At 43.3% G+C, this 25,386-nt stretch overlaps 2 protein-coding genes across 3 annotated transcripts; one reads left to right on the top strand and one right to left on the bottom strand.

Moving 5' to 3' along the window:
* Window positions 1–530: 530 nt before the first annotated feature.
* On the bottom strand, window positions 531–6,724 carry p3h4 (prolyl 3-hydroxylase family member 4 (inactive)). The gene is made up of 7 exons (XM_056287334.1): window positions 6,112–6,724; window positions 4,246–4,395; window positions 3,944–4,115; window positions 3,714–3,842; window positions 3,280–3,425; window positions 2,623–2,706; window positions 531–1,175 (listed from the first exon to the last, which is right to left on the bottom strand). Exons 1-7 carry the CDS (start codon window positions 6,589–6,591, stop codon window positions 1,026–1,028), a joined length of 1,311 nt encoding a protein of 436 aa, XP_056143309.1. The 5' UTR covers window positions 6,592–6,724; the 3' UTR covers window positions 531–1,025.
* On the top strand, window positions 5,864–24,950 carry fkbp10a (FKBP prolyl isomerase 10a). 2 transcript variants are annotated; one of them, XM_056287332.1, is made up of 11 exons: window positions 5,864–5,907; window positions 7,666–7,920; window positions 9,179–9,324; window positions 9,479–9,668; window positions 10,333–10,478; window positions 10,583–10,772; window positions 15,557–15,702; window positions 15,893–16,082; window positions 16,230–16,372; window positions 16,545–16,708; window positions 22,668–24,549. In XM_056287332.1, the coding sequence occupies exons 2-11, from the start codon at window positions 7,724–7,726 to the stop codon at window positions 22,854–22,856; spliced, it is 1,701 nt and encodes a 566-aa protein (XP_056143307.1). In that variant the 5' UTR covers window positions 5,864–5,907; window positions 7,666–7,723; the 3' UTR covers window positions 22,857–24,549. The 2 variants fall into 2 exon arrangements, with proteins under 2 accessions (XP_056143307.1, XP_056143308.1); XM_056287333.1 differs by lacking the exon at window positions 5,864–5,907 and having other exon boundaries at window positions 7,599–7,920; window positions 24,499–24,950.
* Window positions 24,951–25,386: the final 436 nt, after the last annotated feature.

Genomic DNA, 25,386 nt, shown 5'->3' with positions numbered 1-25,386 from the left:
TTTCCAATCATGTCCAATCAATTGAATTTACTACAGGTGGACTCCAATCAAGATGTAGAAACATCTCAAGGATGATCAGTGGAAACAGGATGAACCTGAGCTCAATTTTGAGTGTCATAGCAAAGGGTGTGAATACTTATGTACATGCAATATTTCAGTTTTTTATTTTTAATAAAATTGCAAAAATTTCTACAAAACCTTTTTCACTTTGTCATTATGGGGTGTGTAGATTGATGAGAAAAAAAGGAATTTAATCCATTTTGGAATAAGGCTGTAACATAACAAAATGTGGGGAAAGTGAAGGGGTGTGAATACTTTCCGGATGCACTGTATATGTTAGTTTGGATATATGTGTTCTTGTAGTTCTTGTAGTTTTTGGATGTATTTCTGTCTTTGTGTTGCACTCCTGTGGGCTGGGAGAAATGATGTTATGTTTCATTTCAGTTGCGCAAGTGCATGCAATGAAATGACAAAGTGTTTCTGATTTCTGTTTAGCTCTACAAGTACTCAGATTAAATTAATCAGTGCACATTACTTTTATGAATTTGCAAAATATTTTTTAAATCAGGACAGTGGAAATGTTTTCTTCGAGAATAGGTCTCTTTAATTACAAACAAATGATCCATGCTTGACAGACACTCGGTTTGGGTGTTTCTGCAACAGTCACCATAAGACACATATCATCCTCCTCATTCCAAGGCACAGAGGCATTCAGTTTTCATTAAATAAAAGATTGTAACAAAGTCAGTAATGAACAGGCCAACCTACTGTTTACAAAAAAATACTGCTTTGAACAGGCTGACGCCAGCCTACATGGAATAATTCAATCTATGTATTTGATTGGTGCACATGTTTGCTGGGTAGCATCCTTCTTCTCTTGTGCAAGTGTGTGTTGGTACCACGAGGTATTGCTGTGAATTCACAAACTCTGTCTCTGCAGGTTGGACAATGTTCTTTGGTTTCCCTGTGAGGCAGCAGACAGCTGGATAAAGAAGAAGTGTTCCTCCTGACAGACAGAGAAGCTGTCACTCGGTGATCTCGCCCGTGTCCCGCTTGGTTTTGGGTTCCTGCCACCAGTCAGCCATGAAGGACTCCTCATAGTCACCAATCCCTTCAAACTCAGCATCAGGTGGCTCTGCAGGGGTGGCACCCATTTCTTCTGAACTCACTATATCCTAACAGCGAACACAAAGTACAATATGGAGTGACCTCAATGACAAAGCATTTGGAAAATACCTACGAGAAGTCAAAGAAAGCTGAATCAGTTCATGTGGACACAACGTTTATTTTATTTAGTTTTTTTTGTTGTTGGAATTTTGCCCCTTTTTCTCCCCAGTTGTATTCGGCCAATTACCCCGCTCTTCCGAGTCATCCTGGTCGCTACTCCACCCCCTCTGCTGATCCGCGGAGTGCTGCAGACTGCCACCTGTCTCCTCTGATACATGTGGAGTCACCTTTTCACCTGACGGTGAGGAGTTTCACCATGGGGATCTAGCACATGGGAGGATCACACTATTCCCCCCCAGTTCCCCCCAACAGGTGCTCTGACCGACCAGAGGAGGCGTTAGTGTAGTGACCAGGACACATAACAACATCCGGCTTCCCACCCGCAGACACGGCCAATTATGTCTAGGGGCGCCCGACCAAGCCGGAGGTAACACAGGGATTTGAACCGCCGATCCCTGTGTCGGTAGGCAATGGAATAGACCACTAAGCTACCCGGACGCACCGACACGTTTATTGACAGATACCTTTCATCAATCATCTAAGTGACCTATTCAGTCTTCACTTAGATGAGTGATGAAACAGTCCTCTCAATAAATGTTGTATCCAGGTGAACTGATTCAACTCTCTGGGATTTTCTCCCCTGGATTATTGAGCATGCATAAAGATACCTAAGTAAAGATTACTCTTCAGCTTTAGAAGCGAATTGCTGTTTCCTGCCATTTTGTCCCTTTTTCTTTTTTCGTTTCAGTAAATCCTCTCACCTCAGCATCCTGTAATTCAATCAAGCTTTCTCACACTCCTCCCCTCCAGGTTTATGGTGCTGTGCTGGGAGGTGCTGACCCAAGTTAAATTATATGTGGCAGGGCTTCAGCGGCCAACACCTCCCAGCCACATACCACACACTACTAGTGGAAAACACAACCCCCCCCCCTTCACTTTTCTTCATCTCCTTTTCTCACTTATTTTACTGAGGCCTTTTCTTGTGCTATCCTTTCCACAGTCATAATGGTAGTCACGTGGCAGCGGGTTGACGCTCAAGACGTTGTTCTGCCAAAGTCTGGGGACTGAGGCAAAGACTGTACAACACCAAAGCAGTTTCATGAGGTTTACTCACATACTTTTGTTTCACAGTGTATTCTCGGCAGACCAAAAGAAGAAATTAAAAATAAAAGTGCCACAAACTGATATGTGTATTGAAAACCTAAGATGGATGAACTAATTCAGATTTTTATTATTTTTGATTTTATCTATTTTTTTACATTTATTTTATTTTTTTTTTCATTATTTTTATTTTATTGATTTTATTTTATTTTATTTTTTTGAGCTCATTCAGTGTGTCATACATTTTAGCTGAAATTCAATTTCGCTGATTTTTCAGCAGCATTAGAGACTTACCTCATCATCTGTTTGCAGGTAATTTAGTGCAAACTCCAACATCTCCTTCTGCTTGGTTGTCTGGTTGTGATACTTCAGAGCCTCCTGAAAGGAACAAATGTGGCATCCCAACGGGTTTCAGTTAGCCAAGTAAGTTTGGACACACAAAAAATTACAAATGACAACTGACATTTATAACATAGGAAGATATAAAGTAGTGGGTCCTGGTAGATAACAGATTTCTGTTCCGTCTTGCTTTACTGCTCTCGTGCCTCTCATTTAAGAAAGTGAACATATTTGCAGCAATGCCAACTTGATTATAAATGGAGGCAGTTTCAGAGCTTTGTGGGTTCATTCAATTATATGCAATGTTGGCAAGCTGCAGCTTCTGGAGACACTACTGGCAAAGCATGACCAAAAGATGCAAAAAAAACAAAAAAAATAAGAACATGTCAGTTACTACAAAAGTATTTGAGATCCGAATTACCACTTTCACATAACTAATGTTCATGCCGAGCCCTCAATATGCTAGTTTTCCTGCTTTGTTAGCTCACTTTGCTGTTTGCATGACCCTTACTGCCACTATTTGTTGCTTATCAGCACTCTATCTTAGTTGGTGAGTGAGTTAAAGTGTGTCTGAAGACAATGGTGAAGAGTGAGGGTCACTGTTTGACTCACTGGTCGAGGTAGGAAGTGGTTGTCCTCCAGCCCCCACTGCTCTCGGTAGAAGCGGTAGTACACCACGTTCTGCTGCATAACTTGGTCACTGGGGTCAAACAACATGTAACTCGCTGCACAGGGAGCAGCGTTCTTTACATCGTTCACTGTAGTGGAACCAAGAAAAGACTCGTTAGGACAATGTAACGTGCTGCACAAAACCCTGTCAACAGCAGCATTAATAATAATAATAATAATAATAATAAATAACAGGGCAGGAGTTGTTGCCACCTGTCCTTACATGTGTAATAGAGGGTTCGATAACATGGAGGGGACTGTCTTTTTTTCTTTTTTCTTGTAGCACAACTTCTAACCCCTTGACTCTCTAAACTACTAACAGAAGTGATAACAATGGGTTATTATGCACCAGTGAAGACACAATCAATTGACCTTACATTTATAATAGGCAAACTGGAGGTAGTGGTACATTGTGGCGACAAACTTCTCCACAAAGTAACCTCCCACGTTGGGCGTCAGGTCCTCCTCGCATTTCACCTGACACTTCAGCACTTCCATGTAGAGATCTGAACGAAGCAGGGGGCAGAGAAAAAAAAAGATAATTCAGCCTCAGCTGCTGAGGTACCAAAACTGCTCCCGAAAAACGGGGAAGCATCCCGTTCCTCACCTGCCAGAGTGGGATAAAAGTCTTTGAACTCTGTGATCTCGTATGAGCCCTCGCAGCCTGCCAGGCAGAGGTCATACATTTTGAAGTACTCTATGATGGCTTGCTCCATGTTGCGGGCACTGCTGCTGAAGTCCTCATTGTTGTACAGCTTCACGGCCTTCAGGAACACACCCTGCGATGACAATACAACAGGCCTGTGTGTGCTTGGCTTGGGATCACTAAAGACAAAATTTGAGTGACTTTAATGAAAGCTTGTATTGAATTGGTGCACTGGCGAGGGAGGGTAATATTGATCTATAAACCTCATAGGGCTGCTCCTCGTGGTCAATAAGGTATTCATCCACATCAAAGAGGGTCTTGTAGTAGTCCATGTTCTTGGTTAAGTAGGGTTCATCTGGGTTCTTCTGTAGGAACGTGTGGGCTGCTGACACAGCCTTCTCTAAGTGGTTCAGCTGAGACAAACATGAATAATAATCATTATCACTCACTCAATCTCTTCCCTGTATTTTGTGAGCTAATGTAACACGAATTTCCCCCAGTGGGGCTCAATAAAGTTTATCTTATCTTATCATTGTCACAATCATCACAGTCACAATTTTAATACTCATAAAAGGAGGAAGGGAAAGACTGATATCACTGCTGTGGACATCTTGGGCTCCAGCCTCAAGCTGAGACAGGAGCCAAAGGAAACTTGGCTCTGAAAGGTTATTTTATTTTGAAGGCGTATTGAATTTCAGGCATCTCTGTCACAGAAACAAGGGCCTTTTCAGAGCAGCAATTCCAGCGTAACGGCACCTCGAGGTGACCTCTAACCCCTCAGCTCCATACTAAGGACACCAACGGATGTAGAAGTCCCATTTGTTATGTAGTGATGAACAGCACAGTGCCAGTACGGCTATCTGTTTTGGCTTTTAATCTCTTTTTCTCTACATTTTATATCATAAGTTCAGTCTTTACTTGTTAAAATATGAAATTTTGATATCAGGAATTCAATTCTAGTGAGAAAAAATATCACTTGTGGATATCGGAAATTCATATCTTCATCTCAAAAATTTAGATTTGACAGGTGAGAAATACAACTTTTCCCCATTTCATTTCAATGAAGGTTGAGATTATGGAGTTATAACTACTCAAAATGCCTGTCGTTGGTATCCGAAATTCCATGTTTTGATATCAAGAATTACATTCCAAATGTTGATATCAAAAACGGAGTTTCTCACACCAATAATTTAATTTCCAAGATCACCAATTGGCATTTTATCTAGTGAAAATATATATTTTTTGATATCAAAAATGATATTTTAACACAAAGTTGAATCAGTTCATCTGGACACAACGTTTATTGAGAGAAAGGTTTCATCACTCATCTAAGTGCACCTCTTCAGTCTCAACTGACTGCAGGTACCCCCTGCAGGTATCTTATTCAACTCGTTAAAACGGATTTATTACTCGTTGTACTTCATCTGATGGTAACAAGCGAACATTGAACTCGTGATATCTAAAAATAAAAAAAAGATGAAAAGCTTAAAACGCTTGACACACTACCAATTAACAGCAGGTTCTTATGGAGATAAGAAAGATTCGCTGAACCAGCAGGCTACAATTTGGAGACGAGCAAAGCCGCATGTAGTCCAGCTGAGATATCTAAATACCTCACTCTGACCTCCTGGTGTGGGTTCGTGTGGTCTCGTTTGCAGCTGATGTGTAAACCCCAGAGAGATGAGGGGGGGGGGGTCTGCTGGCCGAGGTTCGGTTCTCGGTAACGTTACATTCACAGAGACGTGGCACACGCTCAACTGTTGAGTCGTGGCTCCGACTACAGGAGGAAGCCCCGAGGGGGACTACATCTCCGTAAGATGGAGCCGTCTCTGGAAACAGCTTTCAAAGTGTTTCTCTGGTCTACCAACGAGTGTTGCTGAACCGATTTCGTCCATTACGCACTACAGAGTGATTCCGCTGTACAGGTTAGCCTGCCTGCATCATGTCTGCCGGCATGCTAGCATGCCAGGTTAGATTTTCCGCACCGATCTAAAAACCGCCCACAATCTGGCTAGGTGTCCATCGTGTATAACTTCATATTTGGTAATATTTCCGTCATACTTAGAGCATCTTCGCTTCTATAACCAATAGGAGGCCCACTCCATAGCGTAGTCTTATTTAGGTCTCACCTGATAATATGCGTATTGTATGTACCGGTAAGGTGTCCTCTTCTCGAAAGCTTCCAGCAGATCTCTCCGTGGGTAGGTGATTTGAAATATGGGGAACTGAGCCTTGCACTTTTTAAGACACGAAGCTCGGAGTAGAAAGTGTCGTATGATGCGCAGGCTGCTGTCGGTGTAGACGGCGGTGTCGTTGTTGACTTTGTTGTTGTTGTTGACAGTCGTGCAGTTGAGACTGCAGAAGGTCTGGCTGTCTCTGAGCAGCCGGTGCAGTCTCAGACTCAGCTCCATGTACTTGATGCTTTCTTTCCAGTTCTGCAGCGCGTACTGCTCCAAGGCATGGCCGTAAGCGGAGTCCAGAGGCATGATGTCGTTCTGGGGGAAACTTTTAAAGCTGTATGTTTCATACTGAGCTTCGATCAGTTCTGGGATCAAAAAGAACAGGCAAAGGCAATGAAAAGGTAATCTCCCCCTGCTTTTGAAGAGCATGGCTGTGGTCCTGGTTCTTGCCCTAGATGACTCGCCCGCCGATGAAGTTGTACGACCCGGGACTTGGCTTCTTCGGCGGCGGATGGTGCTGTTTGCTTGCCTGCACGTAGCCTGTGTTAAACCGGTGGAGCGGCTAACAGGCTGGAGGAGGGGGCGGAAGAAGAACCCCCCCCCCCCTCACACACACTGCAAGGGAATCCGCAGGATGCAGGAGATTCCATTATGATTCAGGTTTTTCCTGGGTCATAATGCCCAACCATATCAAAATAAATAAATAAATAAAAACCTGTCTTGTTCAGCAGAAATTGCCTTTATTTCTGCAGCAATAATTAGGGTTGTCCGTTAAACGGTTATGGTTGAAATGACAGCAGGGAGCTTTCAATTATTCAGCAGTAAGAAACAGAAATCGAGACTTGCTTCTAAGGATTATAAACTAGGCCACTTTGGAAAATCATTCGTTAATTTTGCGGATGTTGCCACAAAGGCCAAATGTTGACCCACATGTGGGACCAGTGTGGTTGCAGAATTCAAACTACATTCCAGACCTAACGGACATGTCGAGACTTGGCACGACTATGATGAGTTTATCCACGCGGACCTGTCACCGTGGGTCCATATGAGGATCATTAGAATCGGACTGGTAACAAAACCCAACACCTTCTTATGCAAAGGGCAAAAGCTGGGTGTTAGGACCTGGAGGCTACAGAATGGGGGGTGGGGGGGGTATTATTGAGATGGACGCAGAAGCAGCCATGCAGTTCAACTAATACTTCGGTAAAGTTCGGTTTGGTTAAGCTCGGGGACTCTGCACAGACCTGCAACGACGCTGCGGGCTTTCTATTTTCCTATGGGAAGTTTCAGATAACAGACATGTTCTCTAACGAGGCTATTTAGGTTCTGCCTCGTGCGCACTGAACTCACGAAGCCGGGCATTACACGTTTACAAAACTCCATTAAAAAGGCGGGACTTGTGCCACACCTCCCCCTCCAACATCCCCCCCCCCAAAAAAAACAACGCAATAAGACTTCACCGGCACCCTGACTTTGAGCTCAGTGATTTTTCTCTCCATGTAGCGCTGCAGTCCGCACCAAGCGTCCATCGCCGCCTTCCTATAGTAGCTGCTGTATTTCAATGGCGCGGACACTACCACTGCTTTTCCTGAGCATCCATGTCGTCGTGCTGAAGTGCGATCCCGGCCTGTTAGTGGACATTGTTGTCGACCGTTATGATATTCCCAGAGTCTGTCCACGAGAAGTGCAAACAGAGGATTTTGTACGGTATCATTTCAACGGTACATTCTTCACAGACGGTAAAAAGTTTGACTCCAGGTAAGTTGTTCTGCCAGTACATTGTGCGCTGTGGATTCTCAGTATTATTATTATTTTTTTTTTTGTCTCATGCACGAAGCTTGTTTTAAGAAGATGTTGTATGGGAGGACGGTTTAGCGTTAGCTGTACTGCTGGCTGAAGTCATGCTTGCAGACTGGTTATTATTTCAGCCAAACGGGAATAGTTGCAGACGTGTCAGGATCATGGTCTGTTTGTAGTCGTGTAACCGTATCAACTTGAAAACCTTTCCAGCATGTTGACCGCATGCGCATGCGCGTCAGCTCCGCCTCGAACCTAGAAACCCGACTAGGGAACGCATACAGGGTAAGAGAGGATGTGGGCTTTTTTTCCTTCTTTTTTTTTTGACGTATCATCTCTAAAATATATCTATCTTATATTGCCTACATTTTATATTAGATTTGACAGTATGGGCAGAACTCTAATGTCAGTACATTTAAAAAAAAGATCTCTGAATCTGTATCATCCTTATTGATGCCAGAAAGTTGAACTGATTCAACTTTTTGGGATTTTCCCTACCTGGATTATTGAGCATGCATCAAGACAAAATTATTAATGGATTATCATGGGATGTTAGGCGGCATGGTGTCCCAGTGGTTAGCACTGTTGCCTCACAGCAAGAAGGTCTTGGGTTCGAACCCCAGGCCATCCCAAGTCTTTTCTGTGTAGAGTGTGCATGTTCTCCCGGTGTCTGCGTGGGGTTTCCTCCGGGTGCTTCGCTTTCCTCCCACCATCAAAAAGACATGTATGTTAGGGTTAATACTCCTGCCTGTGCCCCTGAGCAAAACAATGGAAAGAAAAACTGGAGTTGGTCCCCGGGCGCTGCAGCTGCCCACTGCTCCCATACAATAGGATGGGTTAAATGCAGAGCATGAATTTCACTTTAACTGAACAACTGTACGATTGACAAGATAAAGTGGCTTTCTTTCTGATCAAACCCAGGGGCTCAATGAGTCAAGGGTCCCCAAAATCAGAGCCTTTGTGTACAGTCGCTGTTATAAACGTCATTTTTGTCAAAAATAGCTTTCTGTCACTGGCTTTTTTACACTTTGTCTTTGGAAATATCAAAGGCGGCTTTAACGAATATTGTATTTGTGATTGAGAGAGATGTAGTTTGGTAATGAGCTGTTGTCTATAATGGAGTACACCTTTGTTGGGTGGGGGGCTTTAAGGTGTCCCTACCTGTGGGCCATAGTCTCAGTGTCCATCTGTGATCATCCTACTCTTCTTCCCCCCTCAGTTATGACCGAGGTACTGCCTTTGTCAGTCAGGTGGGCCTGGGCAGGCTCATCACAGGAATGGACAGAGGGATGCAGGGCATGTGTGTCAATGAGCGCAGGAAGATCACCGTCCCACCACATCTTGCCTATGGAAGCATGGGAACAGGTGGAGATTGGCATACAGTGATATTCATTGAAAAGTAACTGTCTTCACTTTGGCAACAAGTAAATTAGATGGCTAAAGTGTCACCTAATAGACGTTTGGTAACGAGCGTTCAGAAACGTGATTTTTATTCTAGCTGGCTCTTTTCCCCTGAAAGGTGGTGTTATCCGTCCTGATGCTGTCTTGCTGTTTGATGTTCTCCTACTGGACATCTGGAACAGCGAGGACAAGGTCCAGACCCGCACCCTCAGCGAACCTGCCAGCTGCAAACGGACTGCTGTGGCAACAGACTTCATTCGTTACCACTATAATGGCACCTTGCTCTGCGGCACGCCGTTTGACTCCAGGTACAACTGCTTTTGTGATGAAGTAGGGCTTAAAAGGGTTTTCCAGAAAGGCAGGATGGCAGGGAGTTAGCTATCAACAAAAGTGCGACAGGTTTGTTAAAACACAAAAAGGAAAAGGGAAACATAATGAATCTTCTCTTTTATGAAAGAAAATAGTTTGCGCTGGGCGTCCAGGTGGCATAGCGGTCTATTCCATTGCCTACCACCACAGGAATTACTGGTTCGAATTCCCGTGTTACCTCCGACTTGGTCGGGCATCCCTACAGACACAATTGGCTGTGTCTGTGGATGGGAAGCCGGATGTGGATCTGTCCTGTTCGCTTTACAAGCACCTCCTCTGGTCAGTCGAGGCGCCTGTTCGGTGGGGAGGGGGAACGGGAACCGGGGGGAAATAGCGTGATCCTCCCACGCACTACGTCCCCCTGGCGAAACTCCTTATTGTCAGGTGAAAAGATGCACGGCTGGTGACTCCACATGTATCGGAGGAGGCATGTGGTAGTCTGTAGCACTCCCCGGATTGGCAGAGGGGGTGGAGCAGCGACCGAGATGACTTGGAAGAGTGGGGTAATTGGCCAGGTACAATTGGGGAGAAAAAGGGGGTAAATTTTAAAAAAAAGTTGTTTGTGTTTTGTAATACTTTAGAGTTGTGTTGTTGTTTTTTTAGTTACTCGAAGAATACAACGTATGACACCTACGTAGGGCAGGGTGACATCATCAAAGGAATGGATGAGGGCCTGCTGGGAATGTGCGTCGGAGAGAGGCGGATCATCATCGTCCCACCTTTCCTGGCCTATGGGGACAAGGGTTATGGTACTGTTCAATATTCAGATAAAATACGGCTGCAGAAAAGACAAACTGTGACGTCCAAATATTTACCCACAATTTCCCTTAAACTTGGACTGTCATCCCGACAGGCACCCTGATCCCTCCCCATGCTACGCTGGTGTACGAGGTGTTGGTGGTCGATTTGTTCAACCCTAAAGATGACCTGATTGTGGAGGTGAAGGAGATGCCTGAATCCTGCACCCGCAAGACAAAGGTCGGAGACTACGTCCGGTACCACTACAATGGCACCTTCCAGGATGGCTCCGCCTTTGACTCGAGGTAAAGGCAATTAATTATTAGAGTCAGGATCCCAATCGATTATTTGGGTCAAGTAGGTTTGTACATTTAAAGAATTTAAATGCACTACAGAGCGCCACAGGAGGTCAGTCCTGCCTGTGGCCATCAAACTTTACAACTCCTCCCTCAGAGTGTCAGATACTCAGTTAATTGTCATTGGACTGGCCCTTCTCCTTGTTTTACCCTGTCAGGTTTTGTTTGTGCTGTTTGTTTTGTGCTGCGGTAGTGCAGTATAGATAGGGTGTTATGTGCACCATGCTTGTTTATTTTGTTCTTATTTCTATTTCTTATTTTATCTTTTATATCTATTTGTTTCTATTTTCCTTGTTTGTATTTGTTTCTATTTTTTTATCTTGTATATTGTTAGTTTTTAGTTTTTTCTTACTAGAGGGTGAGTGTCTGTAATACAACTCAATTTCCCCTTGGGGATGAATAAAGTATTCTGATTCTGATTCTGATAAACTTGGTGGATTGCTCATATAGATTACAATAAATATAAAGATATAATCTACTACTACTACTTTCGGCTGCTCCCGTTAGGGGTCACCGCAGCGGATCATCCATTTCCATTTCTTCCTGTCCTCTGCATCTTCTCTGTCACACCAGCCACCTGCATGTCCTCCCTCACTACATCCATAAACCTCCTCTTTGGCCTTCCTCTTTTCCTCTTCCCTGGCAGCTCCATATTCAGCATCCTTCTCCCAATATACCCAGCATCTCTCCTCCACACAAGTCCAAGCCAGCTCAATCTTGCCTCTCTTGCTTTGTCCCAAAACCGTCCAACGTGAGCGGTCCCTCTAATGTAATAATTCCTAATCCTGTCCTTCTTCGTCATTCTCAATGCAAATCTTAGCATCTTCAACTCTGCCACCTCCAGCTCTACCTCCTGTCTTTTTGTAAGTGCCACTGTCTCCAAACCATATAACATAGCTGGTCTCACAACCATCTTGTAAACCTTCCCTTTAACTCTTGCTGGTACCCTTCTGTCACAAATCACTCCTGACACTCTTCTCCACCCACTCCATCCTGCCTGCACTCTCTTCTTCACCTCTCTTCTGCACCTCCCATTTCTTTGGACAGTTGACCCCAACTATTTAAACTCATACGCCTTCGTCACCTCTACTCCTTGCGTCCTCACAATTTCACTGTCCTCCCTCTCATTCACGCATATGTATTTCGTTTTGCTCCTACTGGTTTTCATTCCTCTTTCTCCAGTGCATACTGCCACCTCTCCAGGCTCTCCTCAATCTGCACCCTACTCTCGCTACAGATCCAGATCACACTGTCATCTGCAAACATCATAGTCCACGGAGACTCCTGCCTGATCTCATCTGTCAACCTGCCCATCATCATTGCAAACAAGAAAGGGCTCAGAGCTGATCCTTGATGTAATCCCACCTCCACCTTGAACCCATCTGTCATTCCAACTGCACACCTCACCATTGTCACACTTCCCTCATACATATCCTGCACCACTCCTACATACTTCTCTGCAACTCCTGACTTCCTCATACAATATCACACCTCCTCTCTCGGCAGCCTGTCGTATGCTTTCTCTAAATCCACAAAGACGCAATGTAACTCCTTCTGACCTTCTCTATACTTCTCAATCAACATTCTCCAAGCAAACATCCCATCTGTAGTGCTCTTTCATTGCATGAAGCCATACTGCTGCTCGCTAATCATCACCTCTCCTCTTAACCTAGCTTCTATTACTCGTTCCCATGTCTTCATGCCGTAGCTGATCAACTTTACACCTCTGTAGTCCTACAGTTCTGCACATCACCCTTGTTCTTTAAAATCGGTAGCAGTATGCTTCTTCTCCACTCCTCGGGCATCCTTTCGCTTTCCAAGATTGTGTTAAACAATTTAGGTAAAAACGCCACTGCCATCTCTCCCAAACATCTCCATGCCTCCACACAGGTCCTTACTTCATCAGGTCCAACTGCCTTTCCACTCTTCATCCTCTTCATAGCTGCGCTCACTTCCTCCTTGCTAATCCACTGCACTTCCTGATTAACTATCCCCACATCACCCAACCTTCTCTCTCTCTCATTTTCTTCATTGATCAGCCCCTCAAAGTATTCCTTCTTCCTTCTCAGTACACTCTCCTTGCTTATCGGCACATTTCCATCTTTATCCTTGATCACCCTAGCCTGCTGCACATCCTTCCCAGCTTGGTCCCTCTGTTTAGCCAATCAGTACAAGTCCTTTTCTCTTTCCTTAGTGTCTAACCTCTCATACAACTCACCATATGCCTTTCCTTGTCCTTTGCCACCTCTCTCTTTGCTTTATGCTGCATCTCCTTGTACCCCTGTCTACTTCATCTCTCTGACTATCCCACTTCTTCTTAGCCGACCTCTTCCTCTCTATACTTTGCTGTACTTCCTCATTCCACCACCAGGTCTCCTTGTCTTCCTTCTTCTGTCCTGATTACACACCAAGTACTTTCCTAGCTGTCTCCCTCACTATTTCTGCAGTGCCTGCCCAGCCATCCGGCAACTCTTCACTACCACCCACTGCCTGTCTTAACTCCTCCCTAAACTCCACATAAGAGTCTTCCTTCTTCAGCTTCCACCATTTGATCTTCGTCTCTGCCTTCACTCGCTTCCTCTTCTTGGTCTCAAAGTCATCCTACAGACCACCATCCGATACTGCCTAGCTACGTTCTCCCCTGTCACCACCTTGCAGTCTCCAATTCCTTTCAGATCGTGCTTCCTGCATAAAATATAGGCCACGTGTGCACTTTTCCTCCACTTTTGTACGTCACCCTGTGTTCCTCCCTCTTCTTTAAATACTATGAATTCACCACAGCCATTTCCATCCTTTTCACACAATCCACCACCATCTGTCCTTCCATATTTATCTCCTTGACACCATACCTACCCATCACCTCTGTTCCCTTCACCACTATGCCCACTGAAGTCCGCTCCAATCACCGCTCTCTTCTGCTTGGGTACCCTCACCACCGCGTCATCCAACTCACTCCAGAATTCTTCTTTTTCTTCCATCTCACACCCAACTTGCAGGGCATATGCGCTGATAACATTCATCAATACACCTTCGATTTCCAGTTTCATACTCATCACTCTGTCTGACACGCTCTTCACATCCAGCACACTCTTGACATACTCTTCCTTCAGAATTACCCCTATACCATTTCTCCTCCCATTCGCACCATGGCAGAAGAGTTTGAACCCACATCTTGGCCTTACTCCCCTTCCACCTGGTCTCTTGCAAACACAGTATGCCTACCTTTCTTCTTTCCATCATATCAGCCAGCTCTCTCTGTTTACCAGTCATTTTACCAACATTCAAAGTTCTGGCTCTCACCCCCACGCTCCTACCCTTCCTCCTCTCTCACTGCCTCTGGACATACCTTCCCCCCTCTCTTTCTCCTTCACCCAACAGTAGCATAGTTTCCACCAGCAGCCTGCTGGTTAACAGTACCGGTGGCGGTCATTGGTAACCCGAGCCTCGACCGATCCGGTATGGAAATCTTATTTATGATCCGCATATTTGATTTGGCAAAGATTTTACGCCGAATGCTCTTCCTGACGCAACCCTCTCCATTTAACCGAGCTTGGGACCGGCACTAAGAATGCACTGGCTTGTGCATCCCCAGTGGCCGGGTTGAATATAAAGATATAATGAAATACTAAAATAAGAATTTATTATTGTAATTTTAGTGTAAGTATTTCACTATAAGATACGTATGAGTAAGCCTTAAGGTTCATAAAAATGACGTTTAAAAGTTGATGAAATTACGGTCCGCGGTGGCGTAGCGGTCTAAGCATCGGCTTGGTGTCGATGCAGTTGCCCACTGGGGACTGGGGTTCGCGCCCCGGTCTCGTCAGATCTGACTATGGCCGGACTCGGTGAAGCAGCAATCATTGGCAACGCTGTCTTCGGGAGGGGGGCGGAGTCGGCTTGTGTTCGTCATGTGAATGCGTCTCTGTGTGTGTCGGAAAAACAGTGGTTCGGCTTGGATTCGCCTTGTCACGAAAGTGGGGAGGCGCTTTCCTTCGAGACTGCCGGCCGGAGAGATGCAGTTGGCGAACGCATGCAATACGAGGGTGGGTGTTTGAATTAAAATAGGGATAAATTGGCCACTAAATTGGGAGAAAAAAGGGAAAAATCAGAAATAAATTAAAAAAAAAAAAAAAAAAGTTGATGAAATTGGGGTCTCATAGTATTTGTTTGGTCACTGTTAAGGCATGACTCATTTTACCACCTAGAAACTGTGGATGTTATTGATGAAAAAATATCAATTAGTTCTGAGTACCAAACACAGCAAGGAAAACAATCAGCACATGAGTTAGAACTGTTCATACAGAATGAGTTTAATGATAGTAATCACAAAAAACTATGGCACTGCACTAGCACCTCCTCTGGGGCGCCTGTTCGGGGGGGAAGAGGAACTGGGGGGAATAGCGTGATCCTCCCACGCACAACGTCCCCCTGGTGAAACTCCTTACTGTCAGGTGAAAAGAAGCGGCTGGCGACTCCACATGTATCAGGAGGCATGTGGTAGTCTGCAACCCTCCCTGGATTGGCAAATGGGGTGGAGCAGTGACCAGAATGGCTCGGAAGAGTGCGGTAATTGGCCGAGTACAATTGGGGTGAAGGAGGGGGGAAAATCCCCCCCAAAATAAATAAATAAATAAAATAGCGATTGAATGAAAGTGTTACAGTGCTGCAAGCCTGGGTCCACACATAGTTTGAGTTTTCAATATGTGCATTAATTCTCCCACTTCCCTCTGCAGCTACCAACGTAATTCTACCTACAACACCTACATTGGCAAGGGCTACGTGATCTCAGGAATTGACAAAGCCCTGCAGGGCCTATGTATGGGCGAGAAGCTGAGGGTTACGGTGCCACCCCACATGGCATACGGAGAAAATGGTGTCAGTAAGTCTGGGGCACGGGCTCTGCTTAGGGAGGTTTGTGGTAACAGCAGAATGCTGAGATATGCAGATGTATCACTTTATTTTCTGTCAGAACATTGGTCCTAAGTAAAGCTATATCAAGAGATATCAAAAGATATTTATGGGTGTGTGTCAACTATCCAGTCAAAATAGTATTTTCCCTTTCACCATAGGAGGCCTGATTCCCAGCTCTGCCGTGTTGATCTTTGATGTTCACATCATTGATTTCCACAACCCCAATGATCCAGTCAATGTGAAGGTCACTCACAAGCCTCAGGAATGCAACATGACCAGTGAAGCTGATGATCTGATTCAGTATCGTTACAATTGCTCCATGATGGATGGTACTCTACTGTACTCCTCGTGAGCGTCCTCTGCCCTTCACACTGCTACACTCCATCCTCTCCCTGGTCCATGCATGTAATCATTGCTGGCTCCTTGTCTGACAGGTCCATTTTAATGTGCACTGTTAGGGGCAAGTACTGACAGGTTATCTCTGCCCCTCTCCAGTGACCACTACCACTCGCCTGCTGTTGCGACTCTGGGAGCAAACACAGTCATCCAGGGGCTCGATGAGGGTCTGAAGGGCATGTGTGTGGGCGAGAGGAGAGAGGTGACAGTTCCACCTCACTTGGGCCACGGTGAAAATGGAGGTCAGTGAACAAGCATCAGAAAACCAGAAATTAGTCTCAGGCTGTAACACAAGATATGCTTTTCTTTTCCTTACTTTGTGTCTCTTACTTTGTTTTTGTCTCTCTCCTCCTCCTCCCCTATGTCCTTCACCTCCTTTCCTCCCACACGTCTCCTTCCTCCCTGTCTCCACAGCCAAAGATGTTCCCAGCAACGCAGTGCTTTTCTTTGAGCTGGAGCTGCTGGAGCTGCAGAAGGGGGTGCCTGAGGGCTACATGTTTGTGTGGCTGGAAGACACCCCAAATGACCTTTTCCCCACCATGGACCTCAACGGTGACAAAAAAGTGCCTCTGGAGGAGGTGAGCCAATAACATCAATGCTCATGTTTGCATACCAATAAAAAGGCAATTGTAATGAGATAAAGCATGTTCGCAAACAACAAACTTTGACTGAAACAAATCAGACAACATAATACATTCAATTAAGATAATCCTGCAATCGGAAATAAATCCTAAATAAATAAATAGAATTTAGTAAAATAAATAAATATAAAATTATAAATAAACAATACATTTAAATAAATAAATACATCTAAATAAATTAATAAATAGATAAATAAATGTTTTTTAATCCGAAATCCACTGTGGTGACCCCTCGGAAACAGGGAACAAGCCGTAAAAAGAAGAAGACAATTAGAAATTACAAAAATAAACAGGAAGGTGACGTAGGCTGAAAAACCATGGGCAGAACTTTTGGTTGGACAATTGGACAGATGTACAAAGAAAATTGAGGCTGTTTCAAAGTTTGGGGGCTGTAACCCTAAACACATGGTTAACCTGAGGTGGAAAGAATATTAAAAATTCCTACTTATGTAAAAGTACTGCTATTTTAATCATTTACTTGAGTATAAGTAAAAGTATTGATTAACCCATTAATGACTAACAATTATATTAATATGTTAAGGAAAAGTCCCACAGCATTTTTTCTGTTAGAGGTGGAAACACAGAATTTGCTTTGGAAACCGTCAAGACGTGTGGCTGCATGTGTTAAAATCAAAGTTTTTGATTTCACATATTTATCATGCCTTAATTGGTAGACAAATTTGATTTTCTTTTAAGAATGTAAAAAGATTTGACGTTCATTTGACGTGCTAAATATCATCAGATTTACACTGGATCAAAGTACATATTACTGAAATTGAAGTTGTTTTGAATCCAGTGGTACTGAGCATTTGCTATAACTGCTTGTAGTTTTTGAGATACAGCCATTTCTTTATCATACTATATTTAGTCGTTATTTACTTTGGGTTACTAATTTTATAATTTTCCACAAAAACACCAGTGGTAATACAGGTTCCTATGATCACATGTTCAAAAAAATGATGAACTTAATGACCAGATAGGCCCAAGTAAGAATTAATTAAGTATAAAAAATATAAAAAAAGATTTTCCAATGCACTTTTGGGGAGAAATGATGAGAAATATAACTCCATGACCATGAGTTTCCATGCATTTCTATGGGGTTTATGGGTGTGGCTGTATTCTGATGAACTAATGACCTCTGTTCCTTATTGAGGTGTCCCAACCACTAACACACACACACACACACACATACACACACACACACAGGGAGAGAATGAGGCCCAAATCCAGATGCTTGTTTACAGACATCTTTGGTGTATTTCTATCCACATACAGTGCATCTGGGAAGTATTCACACCCCTTCACTTTCCCCACATTTTGTTATGTTACAGCCTTATTCCAAAATGGATTACATTCCTTTTTTTCTCATCAATCTATATACAATACCCCATAATGACAAAGTGAAAAAAGTTTTGTAGAATTTTTTGTAAATTTATTAAAAATAAAAAACTGAAATATTGCATGTACATAAGTATTCACACCCTTTACTCAGTACTTGGTTGAGGCACCCTTGGCAGCGATTACAGCCTCAAGTCTTCTTGGGTATGAAGCTACAAGCTTGGCACAACTATATTTGGGGTATTTCCCCCATTCTTCTCTGCAGATCCTCTCGAGCTCTGTAAGGTTAGATGGGGAGCGTCCCTGCACAGCTATTTTCAGGCCTTTCCAGAGATGTTCAATGGGGTTCAAGTCTGGGCTCTGGCTGAGCCATTCAAGGACATTCACAGACTTGTCCCGAAGCCACTCCTTCATTGTCTTGACTGTATGCTTAGGGTCGTTGTCGTGTTGAAAGGTAAACCTTCGCCCCAGTCTGAGGTCCTGAGCTCTCTGGAGCAGGTTTTCATCAAGGATCTCTCTGTACTTTGCTCCATTCATCTTTCCCTCGATCCTGACTAGTCACCCAGTTCCTGCCGCTGAAAAACATCCCCACAGCATGATGCTGCCACCACCATGCTTCACTGTAGGGATAGTATTAGCAAGGTGATTAGAGGTGCCTGGTTTCCTCCAGACGTGACGTTTGGCATTCAGGCCAAACAGTTCAATCTTGGTTTCATCAGACTAGAGAATCTTGTTTCTCATGGTCTGAGAGTCCTTTAGATGCTTTCTGGCAAACTCCAAGCGGGCTGTCATGTGCCTTTTACTGAGCAGAGGCTTCCGTCTGGCCACTGTACCATAAAGGCCTGATTGGTGGAGTGCTGCAGAGATGGTTGTCCTTCTGGAAGGTTCTCCCATCTCCACAGAGAAACGCTGGAGCTCTGTCAGAGTGACCATCAGGTTCTTGGTCACCTCCCTGACCAAGGCCCTTCTCCCCCGATTGCTCAGTTTGGCTGGGCGGCCAGCTCTAGGAAGAGTCCTGGTGGATCCAAACGTCTTCCATTTACGAATGATGGAGACCACTGTGCTCTTCAGGACCTTCAAAGCTGTAGACATTTTTTGTACCCTTCCCCAGATCTGTGCCTCGATACAATCCTGTCTCGGAGGTCCACAGACAATTCCTTTGACTTCATGGCTTGGTTTCTGCTCTGACATGCACTGTCAACAGTGGGACCTTATATAGACAGGTGTGTGCCTTTCCAAATCATGTCCAATCAATTGAATTTACTACAGGTGGACTCCAATCAAGATGTAGAAACATCTCAAGGATGATCGGTGGAAACAGGATGAACCTGAGCTCAATTTTGAGTGTCATAGCAAAGGGTGTGAATACTTATGTACATGCAATATTTCAGTTTTTTATTTTTAATAAATTTGCAAAAATATCTACAAAACCTTTTTCACTTTGTCATTATGGGGTATTGTATGTAGATTGATGAGAAAAAAAAGGAATTTAATCCATTTTGGAATAAGGCTGTAACATAACAAAATGTGGGGAAAGTGAAGGGGTGTGAATACTTTCCAGATTCACTATCTCTGGTTTGCTGCAGCTGGCAAGAGAGGGTCACATCTAGATGGTAACCCTAGATTTGTGAAACTCTCGCATACTCTTGCACATACGCACTTGATTCAGCACAGCAGCACTTGTCATAGAAAGTGGGTCAGCACAAAGGTTTAAGGTGAGTGGTTAAGTTTAGGGCCGGCACAGTGGTGCAGTGGTCAGCACAGTCGCCTCACAGCAAGAAGGTCCTGGGTTCGAGCCCCGGGGTAGTCCAACCTTGGGGGTCATCTCAAGTCGTCCTCTGTGTGGAGTTTGCATTTTCTTCCTGTGCCTACTTGGGTTTCCTCCAAGTGCTCCGGTTTCCTCCCACAGTCCAAAGACATGTAGATCAGGTGAATCAGCCGTACTAAATTGTCCCTAGGTTTGAATGTGTGTGTGTGTCAGCCCTGTGATGGCCTAGTCGCCTGTTCAGGGTGTCTCGCTGTTTGTGAACTACTGAATTTTGAAATATTTTATGCGTTACATTTTAAATGCATTGCTTTTGAATTTTAAAGTCAGATATGTTGAAACGCAGTTGAATATAAGTTAACTTTTGTACAGATTTCAAGATGTTTATATTATATGATAAATGTAATTTGTGGTAGTAGTAGTGTGTGTGTGTGTGTGTGTGTGTGTGTGTGTGTGTGCGCACGTGCGTATCTGTGTATGAAAGGGGGGGGACAAAGTGTCAGAAATATTGAGTTGGGGTGAACAATTAAGATTTAAAACAGACATTTTATTCATATTGAAACTCCCACACCAAAAAAAATCAACAGGTTATAATTTTTCTTGTTGAATCTACATCGTAAGAGTCCATGTGTGTATCAAAAATTATGAAGATCTGAAATTCCTAACCTATTCTTCTAGAGGTGTTTATGTGGAAAATCAAAACAACCGCCAACCCCTGGGGACTAACAACTAAAAAAGGATGTTAAGAAAAACTTAATACTTTCACCAACTTGAAAAATTTCAATGGATTTGTGCTTAGCTCAGCTAATACTTTAAGTGCTGTAAAGGCAATTATAAAATTCCACTGTGGATATTAATGGGTTGAGTAAATTACTCATGTAAGACTAAATGGGTTTCTTAGTGAAAATGACTTTGTGAGTTACTTGTGTTCTTTTCATGTCTACAAACAAACAGCTGTAGCTCTCAAAGTATAGAAATAATCATTAGTCGACATAGCCCGTATCATTGGAAACAACTGGACAAACACACTGTACAAACAAACCACATTTTTTTTAGCAGTGTCACTAAACAAATGCTTCAATTATCCATTTGTTTTTTGCTCTTTAACAGTAATCAAAACCAAAATAGTGAGGTAGAATACGTGATCAAAATTAAACTCAAAGTAAAATTAAAAGTACTATGATTTTATTATACTCAAAAGGTACCAGTACAGGGAAGAATTTTACTCACGTACTGTAAAGAGAGTAGCTGTAGTTTGTCACCTTCCAGCTCTTTGGTTAACACCGAGCATTAGCCTGGGACAGTAAGCAACAAGGAGTCCTCAATCAGAGCACCTCCAGGCTCAAAGGGTCCTTGGGAGGTGGAGGAGGTCTGAAGTGTTCAAGGTTTTAAAAACAGAATGGTGAAAACAAAAACAGAATTTTAAAGTTGGAACCCAGCGGGAGCTGACAGAGGAGACTCAGGTACAGAGACAATGTGATCTCTCTTTCTGAATCTTTCTGAAGCCGGGGAGATGCATTCTGAATCAACTGGAGGTTAGATAGAGACAGAAGCATGATGCACAAAGAAATGAGTAATTTTCTCCACGTCTTTCAGGAAAATTTCTGTTTTCAATAAAAGTTTCAAGTTAGATGTATATATTAAATTAAAATGCATATATCAAACTTAGAACTTTTCTTTTGACTTTTCTTAAATCAGAATATTAGATTAGATTAGGTTAGTTTAGATTAGATTATTGGAAAGTGTTTGGTTTTTGACATCTGATTTATGAGCTGCGTATTTGATTTGGCAAAGATTTTATGCCGGATGGCCTCCCTGACACAACTCTCTCCATTTATCTGGGCTTGGGGTCGGCACTAAGAATGCACTGGCTTGTGCGTCCTCAGTGGCTGGGTTGACAGATGAGCTCAGGCAGGAGTCTCTGTGGACTATGTTTGCAGATGACATTGTGTTCTGTAGCGAGAGTAGGGTGCAGGTTGAGGAGAGCCTGGAGAGGTGGAGGTATGCACTGGAGAGAAGAGGAATGAAAGTCAGTAGGAGTAAGACTGAATACATATGCGTGAACAAGAGGGAGGACAGTGGAATGGTGGGGATGCAAGGAGTAGAGGTGACGAAGGTGTATGAGTTTAAATACTTGGGGTCAACTGTCCAAAGTAATGATGAGTGCAGAAGAGAGTTGAAGAAGAAAGTGCAGGCAGGGTGGAGTGGGTGGAGAAGAGGGCCAGGAGTGATTTGTGACAGAAGGGTACCAGGGGTACCAGCAAGAGTTAAATGGAAGGTTTACAAGATGGTTGTGAGACCAGCTATGTTATATGGTTTGGAGAAAGTAGCACTGATGAAAAGACAGGAGGCGGAGCTGGAGGTGGCAAAGTAGAAGATGCTAAGCTTTGCATTGGGAGTGACGAAGAAGGACAGGATTAGGAACGAGTATATTAGAGGGACAGCTCAGGTTGGAGGGTTTGGAGACAAAGCAAGAGAGGCAAGATTGAGATGGTTTGGACATGTGTGGAGGAGAGATGCTGGGTATATTGGGAGAAGGATGCTGAATATGGAACTGCCAAGGAAGAGGAAAAGAGGAAGGCCAAAGAGGAGGTTTATGGATGTGCCGAGAGAGGACATGCAGGTGGCTGGTGTGACGGAGGAAGATGCAGAGGACAGAAAGAAATGGAAACGGATGATCCACTGTGGAGACCCCTAACGGGAACAGCCGAAAGTGGTAGTAGTGGTAGTAGTAGTTTGACTTTTGACATCATGCTACTTCTTCCTCACAGTTTCATCTTATGCTTATTGCAGTTTTCAGACTTCATCATGCTCCAAGTTAAAGAAGGGAAGGGTCGCTTGCGGCCAGGGATGGATGCCAACAAGATCATCAAGAACATGTTTGACTACCAAGACCATAATAAGGATGGGAAGATTGTACCAGATGAGCTGAACGTCAAAGTGGATAAGGACTCAAACAAAGCAGGACATGACGAGCTGTGAAAAGGCTGCAGATGTCAAAATGTGGCCCGGGAGCCCAGACACATGTTTGTAACTGTTTTAAAAAATAAGTTTGTGGTTCGAAAACATTTATAAAATTAGGGCTGAATTTAGGCAGTGCATCTTGTTAAACTTTCTGTTTTCACAACCATTTGAATAAGATCAAAACCAGTTGCAGAGACTTTACAATGGTGACAGCAAAGATAAACATCATACAATAGCGGTGTCCATGGTAAGGATTGTTGGTGTGATATATTTGAAAATGTGACAGAAAGAAAAAACATTCAGAGAAAGTTTGATGTTTTTCTGTAATAAGGATATATTGCCTTCATCATTTATGGAGGATGGACCCATCATGGGCTGGTTCCATTATCCAAGAACCATCAGACAGTTCATTTCTGGTTGATGAGCCAGTCATGGATGTTATGCCTTAGAAACGTTCCAGGAATATAAAAATGTTATGACCAGGGATTTTGTATATTAGAGTGGCTATTTTGTGCAATACCAGATTTTTTTTTAATAATAAAGCTGCTATGTGTTGTCAGATCTGACTGTTACAGTGTCTCTCCTCTATAAATTCTACTAAGAATATATATTATATTTGTTACACGGCTTTGTTGAATACTCGATTCCGATTGGTCAATTACGGCATTCTGCGGTCTGTTATTTCTGAATAGCAGGCCGCTGCTGTGAATAACAGACCCTTGCTGTAACTGTCTGAGACATGTTTATTTTGTTTCTGTAATAAATTCATGGTTATTGAGTTCATCCAGCCATTATAAAAAAAAAGATTAAAAATGTAATAAGTGGTTAAAGGGGTGTAACATTGATTAAAAAAACTGAAATATACCACGGTAAATTAATGTTAATTTAAAAAAACAGTGCCCTTTATGCAAGGTTTATTTGAAATGAGAGCGTAATGGGTCACATGACCAGAGTTTAGTTAAGGGTGTAGCCGTTGCATCATGGGTTAGAACCAACATGGATGCAGCGGAAAGACTTCTCTGTATATCCATCCATCCATCTGTTATCCGAACCGCTTATCCTAATCTCAGGGTCATGGGGATGCTGGAGCCTATAAAAGCAGTCACTGGGCGGCAGGCGGGGAGACACCCTGGACAGGCTGCCAGGCCATCACACAGGGCCCACACACACACACCTAGGAACAGTTTAGTATGGCCGATTCACCTGACCTACATGTATTTGGACTGTGGGAGGAAACCGGAACACCCGGAGGAAACCCATGCAGATACGGGGAGAACATGCAAACTCCACACAGAGGATGACCTGGGACGACCCCCAAGGTTGGACTACCCTGGGGCTCGAACCCAGGACCTTCTTGCTGTGAGGTGACCATGCTAACCACTGTGCCACCGTGTCGCCCCCATCTTTGTATACGGCCCCCAAAATAACTATTCTACATGTGGTTCAAGAGGCGCACACAGTAATTGTCCTCCATTTGTTTTATATTTGTGTATAATGTTAGATGATGTGGCTTTACATAGACAATATGATACGTTTTCAGTGATTTTATTTGATTTCATCGCATTTCTGTTGTGCTAACGTTTGGGCCTGTTAATCAACAGACACTAGCTTGAGAGACTTAGAGTTGTATATTTTAACTTTGTCTTTTATTTTCTTGTAGTTTTCCTGGTGTCTGCTGACGATAAAGAGCGATATATAAAATAAATCTTCAAAAGACATCTGTATGATGCATGGCCATTATTTCATTGGACCAGTGTAGCTACACTTGCTATGGACAAAGTTCTTACGGACTGACGAATCTAACGGACTTTTTTTTTAGCAGAAGCAATGAAATCATTTTTAAATCAATGAAATAATTTTTAAATCAAAATGTTTTCAAATTATTGATTTTTTTAGTAAGTAGCCATGTAATAGCCATTCATTAAGTGATCAGTGCCTATCCATCCTTGACGAATTTGCACCGTTTAAAACTAGGAAACAGAAGTAAAATAACATCCCCTGACTGAACAATCATTCTTGTGCCCTTAGAAGACTCTAGAAAACCAGAATGACAATGGAAGGTCAACAAGTGCAAATTAGCACATAACACCCTTAAAACCAAATGTTAACTTACCAGAATGCGAGATCAGCATACTTCTCTGAATTAATATCTAGAAATAACCATGATCCTAAGGTTCTCTTCAGGGTAATTAATTCTGTTATTAATGGTCCCTCCACTTCTTTTTTTTACCTAATGCTGAGCTGTCTGAAAAATGTCTCACTCATTGTGTAAATAAGGTGGAGAATATCAGGTCCCAAATCCAGCCTGGCCCTTGCATTCTTTCCATTCCCCATGTTAATTCTGCCTCTTTACCCAGTTTCAACCGATTACAATTTCAGTGTTAAGAGTCTCATTTCCAATATGAATTCCTCCCCCTGCATCTTAGACATAATTCCCACTAAGCTGTTCAAAGAGGTATTTTCCACTGTTAGCCCCATAATCAAGTGCCTGGCTCTTATTTTATTACACTCTTATCTCTCCAGTAGAACTTTTTCTGTTGTTCTGGGT

Source organism: Lampris incognitus, chromosome 10 (assembly GCF_029633865.1).
Source record: "Lampris incognitus isolate fLamInc1 chromosome 10, fLamInc1.hap2, whole genome shotgun sequence".
NCBI lineage: Eukaryota > Metazoa > Chordata > Actinopteri > Lampriformes > Lampridae > Lampris > Lampris incognitus.
This window is presented reverse-complemented; position numbering and strand designations above follow the sequence as displayed.